Source organism: Kogia breviceps, chromosome 1 (genome assembly GCF_026419965.1).
Source record: "Kogia breviceps isolate mKogBre1 chromosome 1, mKogBre1 haplotype 1, whole genome shotgun sequence".
NCBI classification, from domain to species: domain Eukaryota; kingdom Metazoa; phylum Chordata; class Mammalia; order Artiodactyla; family Physeteridae; genus Kogia; species Kogia breviceps.
Window position 1 is genome coordinate 172,269,106 of NC_081310.1, and position 22,623 is coordinate 172,291,728.

General features: G+C 49.3%; 2 protein-coding genes across 2 annotated transcripts in view; one reads left to right on the forward strand and one right to left on the reverse strand.

Annotated features, from left to right (window-relative positions):
- GNL2 (G protein nucleolar 2) overlaps nucleotides 1–13,488 on the forward strand; it is a 26,675-nt gene extending 13,187 nt beyond the window's left edge. Inside the window, exons 7-16 of the mRNA XM_059081696.2 lie at nucleotides 653–811; nucleotides 2,034–2,147; nucleotides 5,648–5,776; nucleotides 6,495–6,599; nucleotides 7,388–7,546; nucleotides 7,755–7,868; nucleotides 11,055–11,515; nucleotides 11,873–11,955; nucleotides 12,524–12,609; nucleotides 13,300–13,488. Of these exons, the coding sequence (XP_058937679.1) occupies nucleotides 653–811; nucleotides 2,034–2,147; nucleotides 5,648–5,776; nucleotides 6,495–6,599; nucleotides 7,388–7,546; nucleotides 7,755–7,868; nucleotides 11,055–11,515; nucleotides 11,873–11,955; nucleotides 12,524–12,609; nucleotides 13,300–13,452 (1,563 nt within the window). The 3' untranslated portion in view covers nucleotides 13,453–13,488. The remainder of the gene's footprint in view (nucleotides 1–652; nucleotides 812–2,033; nucleotides 2,148–5,647; nucleotides 5,777–6,494; nucleotides 6,600–7,387; nucleotides 7,547–7,754; nucleotides 7,869–11,054; nucleotides 11,516–11,872; nucleotides 11,956–12,523; nucleotides 12,610–13,299) is intronic.
- DNALI1 (dynein axonemal light intermediate chain 1) lies at nucleotides 13,451–21,877 on the reverse strand. The gene is made up of 6 exons (XM_059081533.2): nucleotides 21,762–21,877; nucleotides 21,081–21,226; nucleotides 19,121–19,290; nucleotides 17,901–18,079; nucleotides 17,400–17,564; nucleotides 13,451–15,244 (listed from the first exon to the last, which is right to left on the reverse strand). Exons 1-6 carry the CDS (start codon nucleotides 21,840–21,842, stop codon nucleotides 15,209–15,211), a joined length of 777 nt encoding a protein of 258 aa, XP_058937516.1. The 5' UTR covers nucleotides 21,843–21,877; the 3' UTR covers nucleotides 13,451–15,208.
- Between the last annotated feature and the right edge of the window lie 746 nt (nucleotides 21,878–22,623).

Below are 22,623 nucleotides of genomic sequence, written 5' to 3' on the forward strand. Positions count from 1 at the left end.
AATATTCTCGGTAACGAAGACTTTCAAGCATAGTCACGTAATCAAATAGTAACATGATAGGAAACTAGTACCATGGAAGCAAACAAAATGTTTTAGTTTTTTTGGTAAAATACTCAAAATCTATAACATGGAAACTTAGAGGTCTAAGAAGTAAATGAGGGACTACCCTGGTGGTGCAGTGGATAGGACTCTGCACTCCCAATGCAGGGGGCCTGGGTTCGATCCCTGGGCAGGGAACTAGATCCCACATGCATGCAGCAACTAAGAGTTCGCATGCCACAACTAAGGAGCCCTCGAGCTGCAGCTAAGACCCAGTGCAACCAAATAAATAAATAAATAAAATATTTTTTTAAAAAAGAAGAAGTAAATGGTTCTGCTCACTAATGCATAGCAGTCATGAAATAGACTGGTTTCATCCAAGCTAGTTCTATTTGGAATTTAACGAGTTTCAGATACCCACAGGATGAAAACAATTTTTTGAGTACTGATCCCTGGACTTTGAGATTGGCTACCACCTGCTCTCCTCGTAAGACTGTTGAGAGGTTATCTCTATTGTTGCTTTATTTTTCCCAGGTTCCCTTAAATGTCTTCTCTCTTTCATTTTGCCCTTGTACTCCTGTAGCAAGTCACTTTTACCTCTTTGAATTTGCAGGTGATAGATTCATCAGATGTTGTAGTTCAAGTTCTTGATGCTAGAGATCCAATGGGTACCCGTTCCCCTCACATTGAGACTTACTTGAAAAAGGAGAAACCCTGGAAACACCTCATTTTTGTTCTTAACAAATGTGACCTTGTTCCAACCTGGGCAACGGTAAGTACAGTTGCTAATGCAGAACAGATGACCAAGGCCACACGGCTTGTGCAGGCTCTGAGTTACCCATGAATAAATAAGTCAGTGTCGTGGTCTCTAGGATTTGGGGCAGCAGTTAAGGTGTTGCACTATTGAGGTTGTAGTCATTCAAGTGTCCTCATCAAAAACAAAACTAAAATGGGCTTCATTGATGATGGGCTGTTTCCTTTTTTTTTTTTAAATTTATTTATTTCTGGCTGTGTTGGGTCTTCATTGCTGCATGCGGGCTTTCTCTAGTTGTGGCGAGCAGGGGCTGCTCTTCGTTGTGGTGCGCAGACTTCTCATCAAGGTGGCTTCTCTTGTTGCAGAGCATGGGCTCTAGGCGCGTGGACTTCAGTAGTTGTGGCATGCGGGCTCAGTAGTTGTGGCTCGCAGGCTCTAGAGCACAGGCTCAGTAATTGTGGCGCACGGGCTTAGTTGGTCTGAGGCACGTGGGATCTTCCCAGACCAGGGCTCAAACCCATGTCCCTGCATTGGCAGGCGGATTCTTACCCACTGCACCAGCAGGGAAGTCCTGGGCAGTTACCTTTGACCCTTGATGGTTGGCAGTGGGACAGCTGCAGTGCCCATGGGATGAATGGTGTGCACCCTTCAGAAGGGGCGGCTGCCAAGGCCCCAGGTCTGTTTCACATTATGTTACATTAGTTGCATTCAGTAGCAATGAAGGCATTTTTGGAATATTGTTTTGTGTTTATAAGACAAAAGACAGGCTTCCCTGGGGGCGCAGTGGTGAAGAATCTGCCTGCCGATGCAGGGGACACAGGTTCGAGCCCTGGTCCGGGAAGATCCCATGTGCCGCGGAGCAGCTACGCCCGTGTGCCACAACTACTGAGCCCGCATGCCACAGCTACTGAAGCCCGTGGGCCTAGAGCCCGTGCTCTGTGACAAGAGAAGCCACCGTGATGAGAAGCCTGCACACCGTAATGAAGAGTAGCCCCCACTCACCACAACTGGAGAAAGCCCGCACGCAGCAACAAAGACCCAATGCAGCCAAAAATAAATAAATTTTAAAAAAGACAAAGCATCAACTGTCATACTTGAAAAAAATATTTCAAAGAGTTACAGCTAACATTTTCCTTAGACAACTGGGTATTTGAAGTACCATCCTCTTACTCAAGCTCTCGTTCATCCTATGTTGTAAACAGCTCACAGTTTAGCAGCTTCTTTTCTTTTCTCCCTTTAGAAACGATGGGTTGCCATCCTCTCCCAAGATTACCCGACACTTGCTTTCCACGCAAGTCTTACTAACCCCTTTGGCAAAGGAGCATTCATTCAGCTTCTGCGGCAGTTTGGAAAGGTACTGCGACCTGACCTGTCCCCCCTGGAGCTGGACAGCTGTGGGTTTGTGTGAGAATTTCTCTTCCCTGGGTGTGTCAGAGAGTTGCCAGCCTCACCTTCCACATCTTCTCGGTAGTGAGGACAGTGTGTTCTGGAGATGTGAACACTCACAGAGCCTCAGGATTACAAGGGGTTCTGAAATACTCTCTAGCTCAGCCTGTACCCCCATCCCTGACAAACGTCGCTTCCCTTTCTGCCGTGTCCCTGGCACCGGATGGTCCACCCTCTGCTCGATGATGACGACGGGCCCCCTCCCCACGCTGTATCCCCACTCTGGGCTCCCGGGCTGTGCGTTTCTCTTCCCTCTGCCTGGAAGGCACCCTGCCGAACTCCAGCCTCGGATCCCTGGTCAGATGCTAGTTCCTCAGGGAGGCCCTGAAAGCACATGTTCTCGGAGCTTCGTGTTCTGAACCTGCAACTTTGTATTTGTGTGTTCGTTTAATCTTACCTGGCTTCTAACAAAGGACACCTGTCCTCTGTCCCACCCTTCCCCACTTTCCAGAAGGAACTCGTCCAACTCATAGCTGTTAACTTCTGGTATTTTTTCCATATTTTTAATATATGCATATGAATCTATTTCTTCATCTCACACCCCCCTCAGTTTTACGTCTTTGTTAAGTTCCTACTATGGAAAATGAAGGTTAGGTTTCTTACCCCCGTCCTCCCTCTCCACTCCCTCTGTCCTTGTACATTTGGCTAAACGATTACTCATTTAGTGTTCAGGTTATTATGACTGAAGTGTCGGTCCTTGCTGATCCACGGTGCTATGATCGTAATTCCTTTCTAATAGGACCTTCTGTTTTATCTGGTGTTAATTAGCTCCGTTTTATTTGTCACTGACATATCACCAAATCTTCTGGTGGCGTGGGAACTTTCACAGTGTCGGCACCTCCCTTCCCGGTGGACTGGCTGCTCCCCGGGCTGCTGCTGGGTCTTCCTGGGATTTCCTTTCCCCGTCATCTGAATGGGGGATTCCCATGGCTGTTCCCTGTGTTGTCCTTGTTCACCGGATCCCTTTTCTTTCTTGGTTTACTCCTTCCTCTTGATGGAACCTCTTTTCCAAAAGCTTTCTGAAAAGGAGTGCTTAGAAGGAACATTTTTTGAGACCTTGCATTCTGTAAATTTCTTCAAACTACCCTCACACCGTTTCTTCTTAGAAAGTTGAAGACACCACATTGCATTGTTTTCTGGCTTCCAGTGTCGCCACTGAGAAATCTGAGACCGTTCTGACTCCTAATCCTTTGTGGCTGAGATCTTTTTGAAAAAAGTTCCTGTTTTACGATGTCCCAATGATGCGCTTTAAGATGGGTCTTTTATTGTTCAGTGAGCTAGGCGTGGACGGGACTTTTAGTCTGTTATTTGTCCTATACTGTTTCTTGGAAACCACCCCACGTCATGCCCCCCATTCATCTCTGTTCTTGTTCAGGAATTTGGTTTTATCTCCTGGTTTAATTCTTGAATTTCCATTCTTTTTTTTCTGGCCTCGCCTCACGGCTTGTGGGATCTTAGTTCCCCAACCAAGGATGGAACCCATGCCCCCTGCAGTGGAAGCACAGAGTCCTAACAGTGGACCGCCAGGGAATTCCCAATTCTTGAATTTTCGTATCTTTTCTTTGTTTCAATACATTTATGACATTTTACCCTATTTTCTGGGAAGTTTCCTTGACTTGATCATTTAGCTGCTCTATCGCAAAATTTATTTTGCCTCTCACTTTTAATTTGTAATTTCTGAAAGCTCTTGTTTATGAATTGCCCTGCTTCCTTTTATAGCCTGTTCTTGTTTCACGGATGCACTGGCTTCTCTGTCTCTGAGAACAATGATAGTGGTATTTGGAAATTTTCCTCTACATTTTCCTACATTGACACTGTTTCCTCCAAGTTGCTGTTTTTCTGTCTTTTCGACTAGAGTCACACTTCAGATGTCTGGTTATTCTTGGTTCTCCACTCATTTAAGAGTGACCCAACAAAAAAAGGCTTTATGCAGGGGGTGCGCTTGTTGAGTGAGAGATTTCACTGTAGGTGACTGGGCAGAAACCCAGTATTTTGTTGGGGGACACTCTAGATGTCAGTGTCTGTAGGGTGGGTTTTTGGTTTGTTTTTTGTTTTGGCCGCACTGCACGGCATGTGGGATCTTAGTTCCCCAACCAGGGATTGAGCCCGTGTACCCTGCAGTGGAAGCACGGTGTCCCAGCCACGGGACCACCAGGGAAGTCCCGTCTGTAGGTCTTTACTCCTGGGCCTGTGAGTTTCCCTAGAAAGGACTCTTCCTGTCTCCAGCTTGGGCGTATATAGACCTGGCTGCCAGGGTTCTGGGAACTCAGTGGGAGTAGGAGCCTGGGGTTGTACTATTCAATATTTAGACTTTCAGCTAATCACTCTGGGAACACTTGCTTCCAATTACTGTCATCTCTAAATCTAGGGTCCCTTTCAGGTCTGAAGATTAAAGATATTTTCAGACATGCAGGGTTTCAAAAGAGTCATTATCTCTCCTAAGGCTCTGGGGTAGAGAAGTTGGGCACCCATGCCAGGCGAGGGAGGGGAAGGAGAGGTGTGACTGTTTCTACAGACGGTCCACTGGTCAGTCTTCTGGATTTCAGTCCCACCCTTAGAGGGGTCTGTACTGCTGATTCCCAAGGTCTTTTGTGATTCATTGGCCGTATATTTACTGCATTTTTAGTTTTTCTACCTTTGCAGCCATGTAGCTTTCATATTTTATAGTGGGCCAAGTTAGGTACTACATTTTAACTGCTAGTCTTCTGTTAACCTCACACATTAGTTTGTTCTGTCTCATCTCCAGCGCGTGCTTTGGTTTTATATGTTTGGCTCTGTGGGCGTGTGTGTGTTAATTCCCACGGCTGTGGTTCCAGTGGAGTTTGTGGAGGGTGTGAGGTGGGCAGGGATGTGTAGTCCACTGTCTCTAGTCAGAAGTCCCCATCCGTTTGTAGACTCTTCCTGAGCTCTGCCTTTTTGAGACTTTCACCCAGTGATCTAGCTTTTGAAGCTGCCTTTCTTTTCTTTTGTTGTTTACTTGTAGCAGTGAAAACACAAAATATGTTATGCAGAGAAGAGGGATGGGTCATGGGATTGCCGGGTGCTGCATCTGCTAAGGTTCTCTTCCCTGAAGACATTTTATCAGTGGATGGTGTTCTTCTAAATTGATGACTCACAAGCTGTTTCTTCCTTTGTTTCTCAACCTACATACTTTTAACCTTAAAACATTCAAGAATAATTTCACATGAGTGACCGAGGAGCTGACTCACCTCTGATTTATTAATGAGTATGTGTATGCAGCCCACTTACACTAGGCAGGTGGTGCGTGTCTGGGTTTTAAATCAAGTCGTAGCAATAGTTTTGTACTGTATTCTTTATGGTAGCAAAATAACACAACCTGTTTGTCCCACGGGATGTTCACTCTATGTGTATGTATTCTTTTTTTTTTTTTTTTTTTTTTTTGAACAGTTGCACACTGACAAAAAACAGATCAGCGTGGGGTTCATTGGCTATCCGAATGTTGGCAAGAGCTCTGTCATAAACACACTGCGCTCCAAGAAAGTTTGCAATGTGGCCCCCATTGCAGGTGAAACAAAGGTATGTCTGGCTCGAGGGGGTCTTATTTGCTTTGACTTATTTTGTTTCCATGGAGGGTGATAATTCAGGACATGGAGATGTCTATCTGCTTCTCTTGGATGAAGATCTCCATTGGGAGTTGAGTCTCCGTATCATAGTTTGCAATGTCCTGGAGCTGTTTCTGCCCTTTTTGATAAGACTAAGAGTACTTCGTGTGCCCCTGCCTGGCTTTGGCATGGTTTGGTATGTACCATTTGAGTCTGTTTTAAATTGTCACTCTTTTGCTTTGATAAACAAAACTAGCCCAAGAGTATTTGGTGCCTGGGTTAAGAAAGAAAATTCAATTTTAGGGTAGATTCTGTTGGTTGGGGGGGGGCCTACCCTGGAACACAGGGTATTTGGGGAGCACCATGGTTCTGCTGAAAGGAACAGGGGCCAAGCAGTATTAAGCTTCCAGGAGTACTTTTAAAAATCAGAAAAAGCTTTACTGGACATAATTGCACAATAGTAGATGGAGACCCTGCCTCTGCATTATCTTGAGACCCTTAGCTGTTGGAAACTGTAGTTTATGCCTCGTGGAAGTGCCTCATGCGCGGCCCAAAGAGAGGAGGGGCTTCGGAGCTTCATCACCCAGCAGGCTGCTCCTCTCTGACCCCTGCTCCCCTCTCCAGTTTCTTGAGCATCAGGGGTTTGTGAAATCGCTTTCAGGGATTGACCTGGGGAAGTCTCTGCTTTTTAGGTCTGGCAGTATATTACTTTGATGCGCCGGATATTCCTTATCGACTGTCCCGGTGTGGTTTACCCCTCTGAAGACTCAGAGACGGACATTGTGCTGAAAGGAGTCGTGAGTATTTTGGTCCCGAGAGGCTCTTTGTTTGCCTTTTGGGGCCAGCGCTCTGTGGGGAGCTCTGGATACCTTTGCTTTTTACTCATTCAGCAGACAGTTTGGGGTCAGCCTGTCTGACCAGACTTGAGGAGCGTGACACTGAACAGGGCAGTCTCTCCGTTCCACTTAAGCCTGTTTGAGGAGTTAGTGGAACCGTGGGCATATCTGGTCAATGTCATCCCACAAAAGAGTTTGTCATTTACACACGGGCTCCAAAGGGAAGCAGGGCCTGTTTATGTTTAGTGATAATTCATCTTCATGGGTTTATGGGTTGAGTTATTTTGGAACTCGGTCATTTCCTCACTTGTTTCTGAAGACGACCGAGAGCTTTAAATGGTTCCACGTAACCTTAACCAGTGCTTCTGGCTATACATCCTGGGCGGTTCCTCCCCTTCTTTCCTAAACTATTCCCTTCTCTTTATGTCCTGGGATGGGTGGACTTTTAAACATTTCTGCAAGTCAGGAGCACGAAGGGTTCCAGTTTAAACTACTTGCGGAAGTCACACCGTCAGTGTGTGGTGAGCCGGGGTCAGAGCTGAGTTCTGGGCTCCGCGGCTGCGGTCGGCTGTCCACGGCACTCCTTTCAGCCACAAATGCATCTCACCACCTCCAGGCCAAGCTCCTGCCAGGCCCTGCTTGCTTTGAGGCATTGAAATCTGTTTTCAGATACGGTTACAGAGAACACTGGGAACTTCACTCCTTCCATAATCAAGTTTGTAAGCAAGAGCTTTCCTGTGAACATTTAGGTTCAAGTTGAAAAAATTAAGACTCCTGAAGACCACATTGGTGCTGTACTTGAACGAGCAAAGCCAGAATACATCAGCAAGACATACAAAATGGATTCTTGGGAGAACGCTGAGGACTTTCTTGAGAAGCTAGCTTTCCGGACAGGGAAGTTATTGAAGGTGAGCCAGGGTTTGTGAGAATTCAGACCGGGACGTGCTGCAGGTGTGTGCGTGTGTGGTGTGGACCTTTTTTCTATGCACGTGTAAGCAGTATGAAGTGCGAAACTTGGCAGGTAGATGGTGCCAACTGGGACCGCCGCCGTGCTTCCAAACCAGGAGGTGGTTTTGTTGTTTGAATTTAATTGGGCCTCTTCCTGCGACATTTCAGGGTGGAGAGCCTGACCTGCAGACTGTGGGGAAGATGGTCCTCAATGACTGGCAGAGGGGCCGGATTCCTTTCTTTGTCAAGCCGCCCAACGCAGAGCCCCCTGTAGCCCCCCAGGTAAGAGGAGGGTGGACCCCTCTCTCGGGAAGCATGGTTACTGACCTGGGTGTGGTGTGTCTTTGGACCACCGTCTTCTTCCTTTAGGGTAGAACTTTCAGCTGCAGTGTCTCCCATCCCAGGGTGCCACTGCTGTGACCTGGGGTGGGGGGGTGACAGGAAGTAGATGTATGATAGAAGCCTGAGTGTAAATGCCAGTTTTCAGGGCCTTGAAAAAGGAGGGCTCATTAAATGTGAGTGTTCTTGTGGTTTTTGTGTCTTTTCTTCTGCTTGAAGAACAGGCATTTCCAAGACTCTTGTTTCGTAGACATTACGCCCAGCCATGTGCCAGGAACTGGGAGCATAGGAATAGTGAACGTGGTCCTTGCCCTCAAGAAGCTCGTGGTCAGGTGGGAAAGGAGAGTGGTACAGTGGATGCTCAGGGACAGTCTTAGGTTTGGGGCCTCTGGGCTAGATTGAAAAGCTTCCCTGCTGTTCCATGTCCCTCCCCCGGCAGTGGACTGCTCAGGGCTCCAACTTTGGCACTTTGCCTTTCTATTTCTAGGGTCTTTTTTGGATCTCAGCCAAGTCTCTTGAAGAAGTGGCTTTAAGTTCTGCTTCCATGCTCGTCTTTTGGGTCCATATTTCTCTGGTTTTCTCTCACCGGCCTCCATTCCCAGAGTTTCCATTGTCAACTATAAGTTTCGAATATTTTCTCCAGCATTTCAAAACCAACATATCTGAAACTGATGTTACTCAGCCTTTTCCCTTCTCCCCACCAAAACCACCAAACAACCAGTACTGCGGGACGAGGCCCTGCCCTCCTGCACGTATACACACGCACATGCACACGCACGCATACACGTGCCAGTGGAGGAGTATTTGGTGTTTTCTGATACCAGATAGCTTTCATTTTTCCATACCCGTTATGCAAGCCTCCAACACCAACTGGGTGTCCAGTAACTGCCAGAGTTAGTGCAGACCCCGCAGGTTAAGGGCTGAGTCCCACAAGACTACCCCAACTTCAGATGCCAGCTGCAGATGGGGTTCTCAGGCTACCCACACTTCTGCCCAGCTGGCTACAAATTCAGAGGTTCCCAAGTTTGATAGTTTGCTGAAAGGACTCACGGAACTCAGGAAAGTGGTTTGCTTATGCCTACCGGTTTATCACAAAAGCTACAAGTCAGGAACAGCCAAATGGAAGAGGTGCATAGGGCAAAGTATGGGGTAGAGGGTGGCGTGGAGTTCCCATGCCCTCTCCAGGCAGGCCACCCTCCCAGCACGTCAGTGTGTTCACCAACCCAGAAGCTCCCCAGAGCCCGTCCATCCTTAAGGGTTTGTATGCGAGGTGCGTAAGTTCAGCCTTCGTTACGTAGGCGTGGTTGACTAGATCATCAGCCACTGGGGATCGAACTCGGTCTCCAGCCCTCTCAGCAATTGTGTGGGCTCTCCGGTGCCCAGCCCCCAGTCTGAGGCTAGATCCTACCACAGTCACCTCAGTAGCATAACTCTGGGGGGAGAGGGGCCTATTACAGATAACAAAAACAAGACACCCGTGTCTTAACCTGGGAGATTCCAAGGGTTTTAGGAGCTCTTGTGCCGGGAACTGGGGATCAAGGACCAAACGCGCACTTTTATTGTCCTACAGGGAGACCCGTAGTAAACAGATACGGATGTAACGTACTGATTGCTGTGAGGGATGCTAAAGCAGGGTTAGGGGCTTGTGGGAGACGGAGCAGTGCCTCGTACGTGGGGTGGTCAGGGATGGCCTCTGAGGAAGCGGCCTTTTAGGGGGGGCCGTAGTGACGGGAGGCAGGAGCTCCGCAGGTGTCACGAGAGGCGCGCGTTGCAGGCGTGGGGAGCAGCACCTGCAGCGGAGCCGAGGCGGAGCCAGCCTGGTGTGTCGTGGCCCCGGGCGGACGTCGCGGCGGGCCACGTGGCTGTGGCCTCTGACCCAAAGAGGCCGCCCCTGCTCCCGTGTGGCCCTGTGTGGGAACGGCGGGCTTTCTCTAACTCTTCCTCCACCACGTCTAGTCGTTAACTTGAGATAGTCAGTGTCTGTCGTCCCCCGCCCCCGCTCCGTGACTCTCCTCCTTTCCTCTTTTTGGTGGTGGCAGCAACCCCCTTGAGAATGGAAGGCTAAAAACCACCTTACCAGAAAAATGTACGGAAACTTACATACAAATTTTGTATAGTTTCCTGAATTTCATGGATTCCTGATGCAGTTAGTGCTTCGCGCAGCCACCTTTGCCTTTGGAAAATCCCTTGAGTTCTGCGAGCCTCGGTTGTGAGCGCCCAATGGCGTCAGCTGTGTGCGGGCTCACGCCGCCAGCCCACGCTCCCTCCACCCCTTCCCCGAAACAGGCCGCCTCAGGGCTCGTTCTGAACTCCTAGGAGTTTCCCTCCTCTTCCCTCACACCTTCCTTCCTTCGAGGTGCCTCTCCTCTGCCCTCACCCTTTCTAAACTAGTGCTGCGATCGCCCTCAGCATTCAGCTGGGCCTTCATTCTTCTGTTACGGTGTGTGCTTATTTGGAATTACCCTTTTTTTCTTTTTTGGCCGTGCTGTGTGTGGGATCTTAGTTCTCTGACCAGGGATTGAACCCGTGCCCCCTGCGTTGGGAGCACGGAGTCTTAACCACTCGACGGCCAGGGAAGTCCCAAGGTGTGTGCTCATTGGGGATGTGCTTTCTCAACAACCCCCATTCCTTGCAGTCCCCAGGAACAGTGTAGGGAACCTCCCCTGTCTACAGTGTAGAGTTGACTGGTTTTGATGGCCAAATACTGTTAGGGTTGGTGCATCCTTTGGGACCGTAGCTGTATTCCTCTCATCCTTCCATGCTGGGTTCAGGGTTTAATGCACATTGACTTAAAATAGATTAACAGTACGACTCAGATGTGCATGTTTTCGATACTTGCCCTTAGTCCTGAGAAGAGGACTGCCTCATTTGAGAGCAAGGTATGTAAGTTCAGAAATTCAGCAGGGAACGCTGCTCAATAATATTCTCTAATAACCTAAATGAGGAAAGAACTGAAAAAGAATAGATACATATGTATGTATAACTGAATCACTGTGCTGTACACCTGAAACTAACACAACATTGTTAATCAACTATACTCCAATGTAAAATAAAATAAAAAAAAGAAACTCAGTTTCCATTTTCTGATTCCATTTCTCTGCCCACCCCACCCCTTTTTGGCCTGACTAGCTTCCATCCTCCTCATCTTTGGAAGTTGCCACAGAAACCACCCAGAACAACCCAGAAGAGGAAGTCACAGAAACTGTAGGTGCGGAGTCGGAATCCATCGTTGAGAAGGAAAAAGAGGAGCCCAGTCACAGTGGCGCCGATTCAGAAATGCAGCAGATTCTGGCGCGGGTCCGGCAGAACTTTGGCAGAATCAACGTCGTGCCTCAGTTTTCTGGGGATGACCTCGTTCCTCTGGAGATGTCTGATATTGATGAAGACCTGGAGAGCCTTTCCGCGGAGAGGCAGGAGGAGGAGGAAGAACAGGAACACCAGGGAGACGAAGAGGAAGAGTCTTATGCAGAGTCCCAGGAAGAACACGCGGGAAACAACACCAAGGCCGTTATTCAAGCCCTGGATGAAAAGATTGCTAAGTACCAGAGGTTTTTAAACAAAGCCAAAGCTAAGAAGTTTTCAGCAGTCAGGTAGCGTCCTCACCTTCTCACGAATTGCAGTTTGCTCGTTGCTTTCCCAGAAACTTGCCATGAGGGGTGGAGCAGTGTTTTTGTAGGGCAGGGGAGGGTACTGCCGTTTTTTAAAAGTGATCTGTACGTTTTTCAAATTCAACTGCCTGAAATATGAGAAGCTTAGTATTGATAGTTCTGTCTTTTACACATGCCCAGGAGCTGCCAAAACAATGTTGCTTCTACCGATGGTGTTAACACGTGAAGGGGAGCGGGGTTTCGTTAACCTGCGAGCTTGTCACGGTCCCTGCGTCGGCGCCTGTGTGGGCAGCGGGGGGAACGTTGGACGGCTTCATTACTCTACTCTTGCCCTTTCAGAATATCCAAGGGACTGAGTAAAGTGGTTTTTGCAAAATCCGAAGAACAGAGAAGAACAGCTGAAGAAGATGTAGAAGATACAGGTACAGTTAAATCATTAAAATCATGTAGATGCATCTTTAGAACGTTGGGGAATCTAAGTTTAATCTCCAGAGTATCTCTTGTACTGTCATCCACACAGATACTTATCATATCTGGCAGGTAACCCTGGTTCCACTTACTATTTATCACACAAATTGGCTTTTCTTGTTATTCTGCACGTCTTGGGGTAAAATGGGTGATTTGGGAAAATTCCTCTAAAGAGAGTACATTATTGACATTGTAATCTAAGGGTGGGTCCAAAGACAAATTTTTTTCTGGGGGGAGGATGGTTCATGTATTTATTCTTTATGTGGTTGGACTACTAGCTCCTCCATTGAGTGTGTTTTCAAGACAAACGCAAACCCCGCCGAGGCCACTCAGCGCCCCCAGGTCTGGCAGCCTCCAGCCTCGTCCTGCTTTCCTCTGCTCTGCTCACCACACTCCCTTCGCACCGGCCTCTGCCTTCCTTCTCCAGCACATCAAGCTCATTCCCACCTTAGGGTTCAGACACATTTTGAATTAAAAAATTCCTGTTTCTTTCCCCTGTGTGTGCTTGCGTTTCGTTTCCAGCACCTACCAAAAAGGGAAAGAAGAGGAAGGCACAGAGGGAAGAGGAGCAGTCAAACAAAACTCGCAGGACGCCTACATCTAAGGAAGTATGTGCTTTGGTCTGGAACATCACCCAGGTGTAGAGAGGGGAAGTCCATTTCTTAAGACTCGCTCTTTCAGAAACTAATTGTCTAGAGTTGAAATCAAGAAACCCCAGTCCTAAGTGACCTCGTTGAGGTCAGTGAAACAGGATCAAGGAGTGGGCTGCTGCATGAAGGTCCTTGAGTTTATGTCTTGTTGTAGGAATTCCTGATCACTATCCCCAAACACGTGGACTGCTGTTCGGAAGAGTCCGCTGGGTTTATGTGGCCTCAGGGAAATGACACGTGAGGAGCAGAGCAGTGTAGGCAGACCGATCACCGCCTTCTGTGAAGTTCAGCTCTGTAACTGGGGCCTCCCGAGCTGGAGGGGGGCGGCCCTCTGCGGAGGTGGAGAGCTTGTCATCAGAGTGATCAGCCTTAGACCAGAGGACCACTTGTCAGGAGCTCAGGAGACAAGACTCAAGCGTTGGATGAGGGTTGGACCAAATGACAATCTGTAACTTGGAGTGGTCACAAGTCACAGTGGAAGTGCCGACTTGGGTCTGTGAGGTGAACTCTCCCTTGTTGGCGCTGCTTCCGGTAGTTGTGGGAGCAGCGTGGGACTAGAACACAGAGAAACAGAGGGGCCTGTTTTATGACTTTCAGCGTTTGACTGGTTTTTTTTCCCTCTTTGTGTGTGTGCACCATTTTTTACAGCGGAGGCGAGAAACACGGCAGCAACGATCCAGAAAAGTCGGTGTACGCTACTATGAAACACACAACGTGAAAAATAGGAACAGGAACAAAAAGAAGATCAGTGACTCAGAGGGGCAGAAACACAGACACAAGAGATTGAAACATAAGCAGTAACGTTTTAAAAGTTGTTTATTAAATTCGACAAAAATACGCAGTTAGAATCTCTTCATTTTCTTCATGCCCAGTTGGCATTTCGAAGGCCGTGGATGCATCTGTTCTGAGATTTGACAGTTGAAACCATGCACCAGTGCTAGTGAAAATAAAGATAAGCCCCTCACCCCCCAAGGATCTCAGTGATGGGGTCCACTGGAACTTCCGACACTTGAATTAGCCCTGTGAGTTCCTCAAGCATATGGAGATATCTGACAGAAACAGGCCTGAGGTGTAGAAAACGTGGAGTGTGGTATTTCTTTTGTACTGGCCATGAGCAATTTAGAACAGAAGCTCTTTGGAATAGAACTGTAAAAAGAAGAAAAGTTTAGGGATGTCGTGTGCAGAGCCTAGGCTTTAAAATACGAAGAAAAAGCCACCTGCAACTTGTGTTGTCCGTCATTGAGTCTGCTAGGGGAACCTAACAGGACATGAGTGCTGTACTATCAAGGAGTCATGGGACTAGCACATCTCAGTGACCACAGTTCTTTCCCATGAAAATGTCAGAGCACAGACAGGCCATTTTAGTGGAATCTTGGGATTAATTCCTCAGGACACCTGGATGAGGGTAAAAGCTGTGACTTCAAATTTGAGATCAGAGTGTAGAGGGCTTGTTTGGCTCGGTGGAACACAGCTGTTCTTGTTGGACCGCAGTTCATCCAGTGAGCCTGGAAGCCCTAGCCGGGACGGGTATCAGACCCGAGCACCTCTCCAAGGGAACACTGAGCACTTGAGGCCTTCTAACCGAGGGGAGATGTTAGTGCCTTCTTAGTCGTGCTAGTTGTGAAGTTTGACTGAATGATGGCACTCATTGAGCTGCTGGTGTGCCCTGAATCAAGGATTTATGTCACTAATCTAGTCTTCTGGGTCTACGAAATCAGAAGACTCCTGAACCTCCAAACTGAGTTTAGCTTATGAGGAATAGTAAAATGCCATTGTCTACAGGCCATGGCCCAGTCATGAATAATTAGAACTGAGAGTGAGGTTTGGGCTCGTCAGGCTGTAGGGTTGGGGTTTGATTGTCTGCAGAGCAAGGTGAACAAATCAGTGCTGGGGGAGGAGCTGAGGTCCAGGCAGCTCACAGTGGACAGACACCGTGACCTGTATTTCTTTCCAGCACGTTTACTTTCTTGAAACCCATGGGTTTGACCCTGCCATTGCCTCCTACCCAGGCAGTCCAAAACTAAGGAGGATGGGGTCCAATGACTCAGCAAGCGGGGATAAGATGATACGGTATAAACCGAGAACTCCAAAATGAGGTACTAGAACTGCACTGGAGTAGAGATGATGAAAAGACATCAAATAAGGGCAAGAGTGAGGCCAGAGGAGCCCGGGTTAAGGGACAAGATGCATTGCGGCACAGAGAAGCAGCTTTGTGTGGCTGGAAATAAGTGATAGTATGGGGTGACAATGAGGAAGGAGCTGCTCCACCTGAGAGGGATACAGCCAAAAGGGGTGAATTCTGAGTCTCACTGTTGGAGTTGGCAAATCCCAAGGTTGGCCACATACAGAGACTTCCTGGGCCACACCGCCTTCTGTTGTCCAGCCTGGAGCCTGGCTGCCAGACTGTAGGCGTTGCACCACACTGGGGCGGTGGTGTGGCTTCTGACAGATACGTAGGTGGGAGCAGGGGAAGGGGTATGGCTTCACTCGGGAAGCTTTTTATTACAAAGGGCTTATGATGGGGTAGTAGTGCTTGCTGAGACCCATATGGAAATGATCACTTCTTTGGTGCAATAATGCCTTCCAGTTGGGCCTGAAAAAACAAAAACAAACTCCGTTAATATTTGAAACTTGCAGCCTAACACAAATAGCTGAGAGGTGATAAAAGTCTCCGGGAAGAATAATCCAAATGCTGCCACTCCAAGTGTTTTTCCCTTTATTCCCAACTCCATATTTTCTAGATTAGCTGGTCTCTGGCTTGGCATTCAGTCTTGCTGCATTAGGAGAAATCAGAGCTGTCCTGGTTTCCATACAATAGCCGCTCAGTGTGTAATACAAGGCATTGAAAAGGAAATTGAATAAAAGTTGTTGAAATAGTGGTTTTTCAAGGCTCAGATTTCAAGCCTGAGTATGTCTGCTAAGTTAAACATTTGGCTCTCTGGTTTGGGAGCCTGGGAGCTCTGTGCTGGGACAAGAGGTTTTGGAAACAGCAGATTTTCAGCCACTGAGACAACCTGTTACCCAATTAGAGAAAACTGCCACCAGTGTGTAGGGAGCTGTCCATCTTGTATGTAAAGCTTCAGACACTTGGGAGTTATTTACTCTGCTCCCCTGGCAGCCAGTTAAATAATTCACTGTCATGGTGTATGAACAGATCTCTAAGTAGGTCTATCCTGCAGACTGCAAACACTGCTTTATTTGCGGTGCAGCTTTGAGCCAATAAAAATAACTCACTTCTAAAGAGTCCTTCACCCTGGGGATTCCAAGGTTGCTTGTAAATGTTAGAAAGATGCCAAGGTATTCTGCTTTGCTCTTGCCGCCAATACCATAGGAGGAACTGAGGAACTTGAGCTTATGATAAAAGAATATGGCAGATAAGGGAGGCAGCTTCAGAGACTGCTAAGTAAACAGATTCACATCTGGCTGTGAAAGTTTTCTTTGTTTTGTTAAACTCAGCAACAAGAAGATCTATGTCATCCTCCACTAGCAATTAACACAAGCCCTTCTTTATCTCAAATGCCTGGCCTTGGCTTGTAGTACCAACAAGCCTGCCAATCGCAAGAATGTAAGCTTCTATGAAACTAGGGAGGAAAAGGAGATACATCTAGGGGCCCCTCCTGGCCAGGGCCATGGGAGACAGCCACTGAATGTCAATAGGCCACGTATCTAGAGCAGTGGTTCTCAAACTTTGGCAAACATCGGAATGGAGAATATTTCACGGTGCAGTGATTCTGCCCACCTTCACCATTTGTTGGTAAAAAAAAAAAAAGTATATTTTACTCTTTTCCACGAAGTTTGAATCCTGTTTTATCTCATTATAATTAACACTTGTTTCTGCAAGATTAGCAAAATGATGACAATTGATGAAGTTCTGTAATGGGCACATGGATGTGTACTGCATTATATATTTGTGTTTCAAAATTCTCATAATAAAAAGTTAAAAAAAAAAATCACCTGGAGACCTTGTTGGAATGGCTTGGTGGACCCCAACCCCAAAGTTTCTGATTCAGGAGCTCTGGGCTGGGCCCAGTGATTTGTATTTCTGAAAGTTGCGGTGATGAGGATGATGCTGGTTTGGGGCCCAACCCTCTGAGAATCTTTGGACCAGACAGAGAGCCTGGAGCTTCAGAAGCCTCTCCCCCTGCCCAACCCTTTTCACTAGTCCCCCTCCCTCCCTTCAGCTCAGTTGGATAAAAGTATACCATCAGCAAAAGGGCTTTGATGAAAAGTGCCTACAGCTGAGCTCCTCTGACCACACACCTCGGGAAGGTTCCTGATTTGAAATGGTTCTTCCTTCTCGAAGTGCCTTCCCTGCCCGACCCGAATGCAGGGCCTCAGAGGGAACTGCAGGTAGGAAAGGACTCCCATGAAAGCCGGCTGGAGGGACCCAGCCCACGCTAAGTAGTCTCCAAAGTGCCAGCTGCCGTGGGACAGACGTCCCGCTTCTTGACACAGCCACCTCTCCCAGACGATAGGCAGCTTTTATCCAAGGGGAAAAAAATCCTCCACTGGAGAGCCAGCCGAGGTGTCATGGGGGTTCAGAGCTGAGGATACAGCCTCTCTTCAGAGCCAGATGGAGGTGGACAAAGAATCTGGGTAATGATCCCTCACCTCTCCCCAAAAGGGTCAGCTTCCTTTGCTCCTTGGCAGTATTGAAAGTCAGTGTAGGACAAGGAACCAAACGCTGGCAGGGCCGGGGGCGGGGATGGCGGTGGCAGGAGCTCCGCCTCGGCCTGGGCATCGATTACCTTCAGCTGCTGATTAGTCCGCTTCAAGAACTGAATCTCTTCGTTGTGCCTCTTCTCCTCCACCTGTCTCCTCTCGCTCTCCCGCTTCTCGATGGCCTCACATTTTGCCTTCTGCCCGTTCACTTGCCTCTCCAAATCTCGCTTTTCCGTTTCTAATTCTGCAATCTGAGGACAGAATCCCCAGTCATGCTGGGATGTCGCCAAGTGAACGGGGCGGTGTGAGTGCCTGGGTGGAGGGGACCTGGGACACAGCTGTCCAACCCAAGGCATTGCCAGGGTCTGTACTGCCACCCAGTGGGAGGTCAGTGACTGGCAGGGCATGTCCAAGGGGAGACAATTCTGCCACGACTGGACTGGCCGTGACGCTGAACCAAAGGGTCCTCGCCAAGGTGATGGGAGAGCACCTAGGAGGCCGGAAGTTGGTGCTGGAATGACAAGCTGTGGCCCTGAGAGTGACAGAAGAGTCGAAGAGGGCCCGAGTCTCCCGGTGAACCCACTCACTTTCCTCTCCATGTCCGACTTCCCCTGCTCGGCCTGCAGCGCCTTCCTCATGCCAAATGCCACACTGCTCTCATACAGGGTCTGGTAGGCGGCGATGGTCATGCGGATCTCGTCCCGGACTCGCAGCAGCAGCAGCCCTCGCTCCGCGCAGTTGATGGTAACCTCGCGGATCAGCTCATCTGCCAAGGCACACACATGGCGAGGTCCGAGAAGGCAGGCAGGAAGGGAAAGGCACCGCATCTGCTGCGAACCACTTTCCTACTGGGAAGTCGGAAGGGCACTAGGGTATGTCCTCCTCACTTGGAGACAGGCCTCAGGGAGGGGCCTTGCCATGCAGCCACTGCTCTGAACTTGGCACTTGGGCGTACAGGCCACCAGCAAGCCTGGTTTGGCCAGTGCAGAGGCAGACAAGAGTCCAGGTTTGTCTGCAACCGTGGGGGCCCTCTCTTCCACCGTTAGGCAGAAACTGGGTGCTATTCAAAGAATTCTGACTTTTTCAATATAAACATGGCGGCTGTTTTAAAGCAGCTGGAAACACCTCTGTGCCCCCTTGGCTGGACTGGTTTGGGGCTAGAAACAGCAGGGTCTAGAGCTTGCCCACCCATCTCCTCCATAAATGCTGACTGGGAGGGCAAACCAGAATCACACTCAGACTGAAGGGAGCCTGCTAGCCCCGTGCAGCTGCCTCAGGGTTTGCACGCGGGTTGCATGTCTGAGTCCACACGGGCTGGTGAGACTAGACTGAGGGCCGGTCATCTGACACCAACACCCGAGGAGGGAGATCTCAAATCCCTGCGTCTGTCGGGTCACAACAAATCACCCTGAAATATTTTTCTGGACCAAGGCCTAATGTTGATGGATGCATATAAATATAGAACATTAAATTTTTCTGATTAAAAAACTAACATATTGGGACTTCCCGGGTGGTCCCACGCTTCCACTCCAGAGGGCGCGGGTTCAATCCCTGGTCGGGGAACTAAGATCCAGCAGGTCGTCAGGAACACGGTGACTGACAAGGCGAGGTGGGGGACTGGTAAGAGAGGTGGGCTGGGAGGGGGAAGAGGGCACAGTTAGCAGTTCCCGGGTGGGGCAGGTGGAGGGAGACAGACATTCCAGGATGGGGCAGGCTTCAGCTGCGGGGGACTCAGGGCCTGGATCTGTGCGAAGGGAAGGGAAGGAGGCAGTAGAGGGTGGTGTAGCTTCCCTCGAGGACCGCTCACCGAAACACTGCGAGTACAGCTCCCGACGCACCGGGCAGATGCCAGTCTCCCGGGCCTGCCGCTGCTGCAGCTTCAGGTCCAGCTGCTCCTGGAGGTGCACCACATCCATCCTGGTGCTGGGGGTGCTGGACACCTGCTGGATCCATAGCTGCGTGTCCTCCACCCACTCCCTGCGGGACAGACACAGCCAGCCTGAGCGAACCCCATCCACCAGACAGGGTCCTCAGGATGAGAGCAGAGATGGCCCTTTGTGCTCTCTGACTGAGAGGAGTGAGGGGCAGCTCTGTCCCCGACCCACCAGAATCCTCCATCTCTTTCTCCCTTGATGAGTGTGTGGTTCCAAAGCCACACCCACGGTGCCACCTCCACGGGGCCCCTATCTTGGGTCTAGGCTATCTTCATTCTCCCACGACCCTCTGTGAAGTCATCATCCACGGTCCAGATCTTACACTCCTGACATGTTGAGGGCAGACTGATGGTGGTTGTTGCTCGATCTGAATGGAAGGCCCAGCAGAAATTCCCACCGACTTGTGGGTAGGAGACACAGGGGACTATAAACCTTGTGCCAGCCAGAAAGAGGTGAATGGTGCTCACTTCAGCAGCACATATACTAAAATCAGAAGGAGGTGAATGTATGCATTGGGGGTGTGTACCTATGTGGGCCTCCCGTAGCGAACCTTGTGTCAGAGACACAGCCAGCTTCTGGAATCATGAGGGGGGGCCTGAGGGCAGAACCACCATGAGAGGATTCCATGCATTGTTGAAAGGGAAGCAAGTGAAAAACACCCTCCCCTCCTTTGACCTCCATTTCAGAGGAGATTGCAGTCTGGCTCTTACTGTTTCCCCTTTCCATCATAACTTTAAAAACTGCTGTCGGGCTTCCCTGGTGGCGCAGTGGTTGAGAATCCGCCTGCCGATGCAGGAGACACGGGTTCGTGCCCCGGTCTGGGAAGATCCCACATGCCGCGGAGCAACTAAGCCCGTGAGCCATGGCCGCTAGGCCTGCGCGTCCGGAGCCTGTGCTCCGCAACGGGAGAGGCCACAACAGTGAGAGGCCCACATACCGCAAAAAAAAAAAAAAAATAAAAATAAAAACTGCTGTCAACTTATTACAGAAAAGCAGTTGAAAGGCACTGTGATCACAATGATCATTGTGGCTGCGGAAGAAAGAAGCAAGGTAAGGGGATGGTGAAGAAGGGAGCTCTCCTTCTAGAAAGGAGTCTGAAGGAAGGCCTCCTAGAGGACTCAGGACTCTGCACTCCCAATGCAGGGGGCCCGGGTTCAATCCCTGGGAGCTGGATCCCACGTGCATGCCGCAACTGGGAGTTCGCATGCCACAACTGAGGAGCCCGCCTGCTGCAACTAAGACCCAGTGCAACCAAATAAATAAATTTTAAAAAAAAATAGATGGTGGAAGCAGAGTAAAAAGCAGTCAGATTTGGAAAATAATTTGAAGGGAAAGCCAAAAGAATGTGATGCAGGACAGGACTTATGATGTGAGAGATCAAAGGGAATGAAAGGTGGCCTGCACACCTAGTGGAAAGGAGAAGACTGAGAATGAGCTGGTTGGGGGAAGGAAGACATTGTGATTTAGTTTGGACATGTTGAGTTTGAGATGTCTATTAGACATCTTCATGAAGGTAATGAGGAAGTAGTAGAATATATAGGTCTGGAGTTTAGGGGAGAGGACAGGGCTGCAGAAAGACCTGAGGGAGCAATCAGCATATAAGTGATGTTTAAAGCCATAAGCCTGGGTGAGAGCACTCAGGAAACGATGGTAGATAGAGAAGAGGTCTCCCCGCTACCCACATTCCCAGGATCTAGCCATGTGCAAGCTCTAGAAACTCTAGGATGCTGGGAGGAAATCTCAGTCAGAAACAGAGACAAGGTGCCTCCTCTCACATCCCCAAGTTCAGGGATGCAAAAGCCTGGGCCGCCTCCCAGCCACTGCTTTTTTTACCTCGGGGGCAGGATGGCATTCAAGATTTCTTCTGCCTGCTTTGTAGGATCTGGGACACAGGAAGTTGAGGGGAGCTTGGTCTTTGGTGGCTGTGGGACGGGACCTGAGGGTCCGGGCTGCTGAGGGCTGACTTTCAGTGGCCGAGCCTGAGAGGGAGGGACAAGTTAGGGCAGGAGGTGATTCCGACACTCAGCTCCACACACCCTGACCCCCTGGGTTGCTCCAGCTCTCCTGCACATCCCTCCCCTCTTCCCAGCTCACTTTCACCCGTCTTCTCAGCCGAAGTTATGTTTCAGAGCTGAAGGAGGCCACAAAGAATCTCTGGTTCCACCCCAACCTAATGCTTGTATCTTCTTGAAGAAATGTTTCTGGCACAGCTGCTGAGGCCTCTGCTCTAGTGATGGGGCAATCACTCCCAGATCTATTCTTGGGACTACCGTGAAAAAGAGTGAGCCCCATCCATCTCCCTGTGACTTTCTTCCCCATCCTAAATCTACCCTTTGGGGTCACCCAACATCTGGGCTTCTTGTACCGCTCTCCCACCCTCCTTCTCCGATCCCAATTCCCTTTACTCCCAGTCACTGCAGCCTCTGTCCTTCGGGACTCTAGATCCTCAAGGCAGGGATCGGTCTTTCCCCATCGGAGCTTCGTGCTCCCCCACCTTCTGGGACCCGTCCTTACTTTGGGGCTCCGTTTCTCCCTGTTCCGGCTCACCAACACCGGGGTGTCATACTTGAGCAGAGAGTCCACGGGGGGAATCATGGCGGCGGCGGGAGTAAGTAGCCCAGCTGCGGCCCTCCAGTCAGGGCCTTGTTTGCCGTCGCCATGGAAACCTCCCCTCCGCCCTTATGGCCTGGGCGGGGCGGCGGGGCGGGGCGGGGCCAGCAGCGCGAGAGTTTCTGCTCAGCCTTCGCGGAAAGATCTCTTAGCTTAGCTTAGCAGGCCACTTGCTCACCGGGTTGCCTTGGTACTCTTGGAAGCAGGGAAAACATCAGTGCTGAATCCCTGTTTTGCGTCTAGCTCATGATTTGAATTAGGTGCAGATCACCTTCGTTGACCCTCAATTTTGTCATCTGCAAAATGGGAATCATCTGACTCCTGAGCGAAGGGTTGGGGAAGATTCCCAGAGGAAGGCATCTGAAGTGCCGGGTTTTAAAAAGTATTGGCTTTTAAGTAAATGGAGAAATAACAACATAACAGAAAGCGCAAGAACAGAGGGGAAGTACGAATGATTTGGCCACGGGCTACCATCTGTGATTGCATTTCCTTCTCTTCCTCTCTCTTTGGTATTCCCAAACGTAAATGTAATCACACACTGCGCACAATTTTGTATCTTGCTTCTTTCGTTTAACAAGTCAGGGTTTTTTCCATTTGTCATATAGTTTGTAAATAGCATCGCAAATGGCGACATAACATCTTTCCTATCGCTGGGCATGTAAGGTTGTCTCTGTGCTCCGTAATTACTATAACAGGGCAACAAACATCCCTGAGAGTAGCTTTTTCCCAAAAGTTTGCTTTTGAAACTTAAATCTCCCGCCTCTCG

What these genes read in the sequence shown, in the direction of transcription:
- DNALI1 (XM_059081533.2), bottom strand. Translation starts at nt 21,842, where the DNA reads ATGATTCCCCCCGTGGACTCTCTGCTCAAGTATGACACCCCGGTGTTG. An exon ending in GCTGTACTCGCAGTGTTTCG is followed by an intron (nt 18,080 to 19,120) that starts GTGAGCGGTCCT and finishes GTGCCTTGGCAG; the next exon opens with ATGAGCTGATCCGCGAGGTT. An exon ending in GGACTAATCAGCAGCTGAAG is followed by an intron (nt 15,245 to 17,399) that starts GTAATCGATGCC and finishes TTGTTTTTTCAG; the next exon opens with GCCCAACTGGAAGGCATTAT.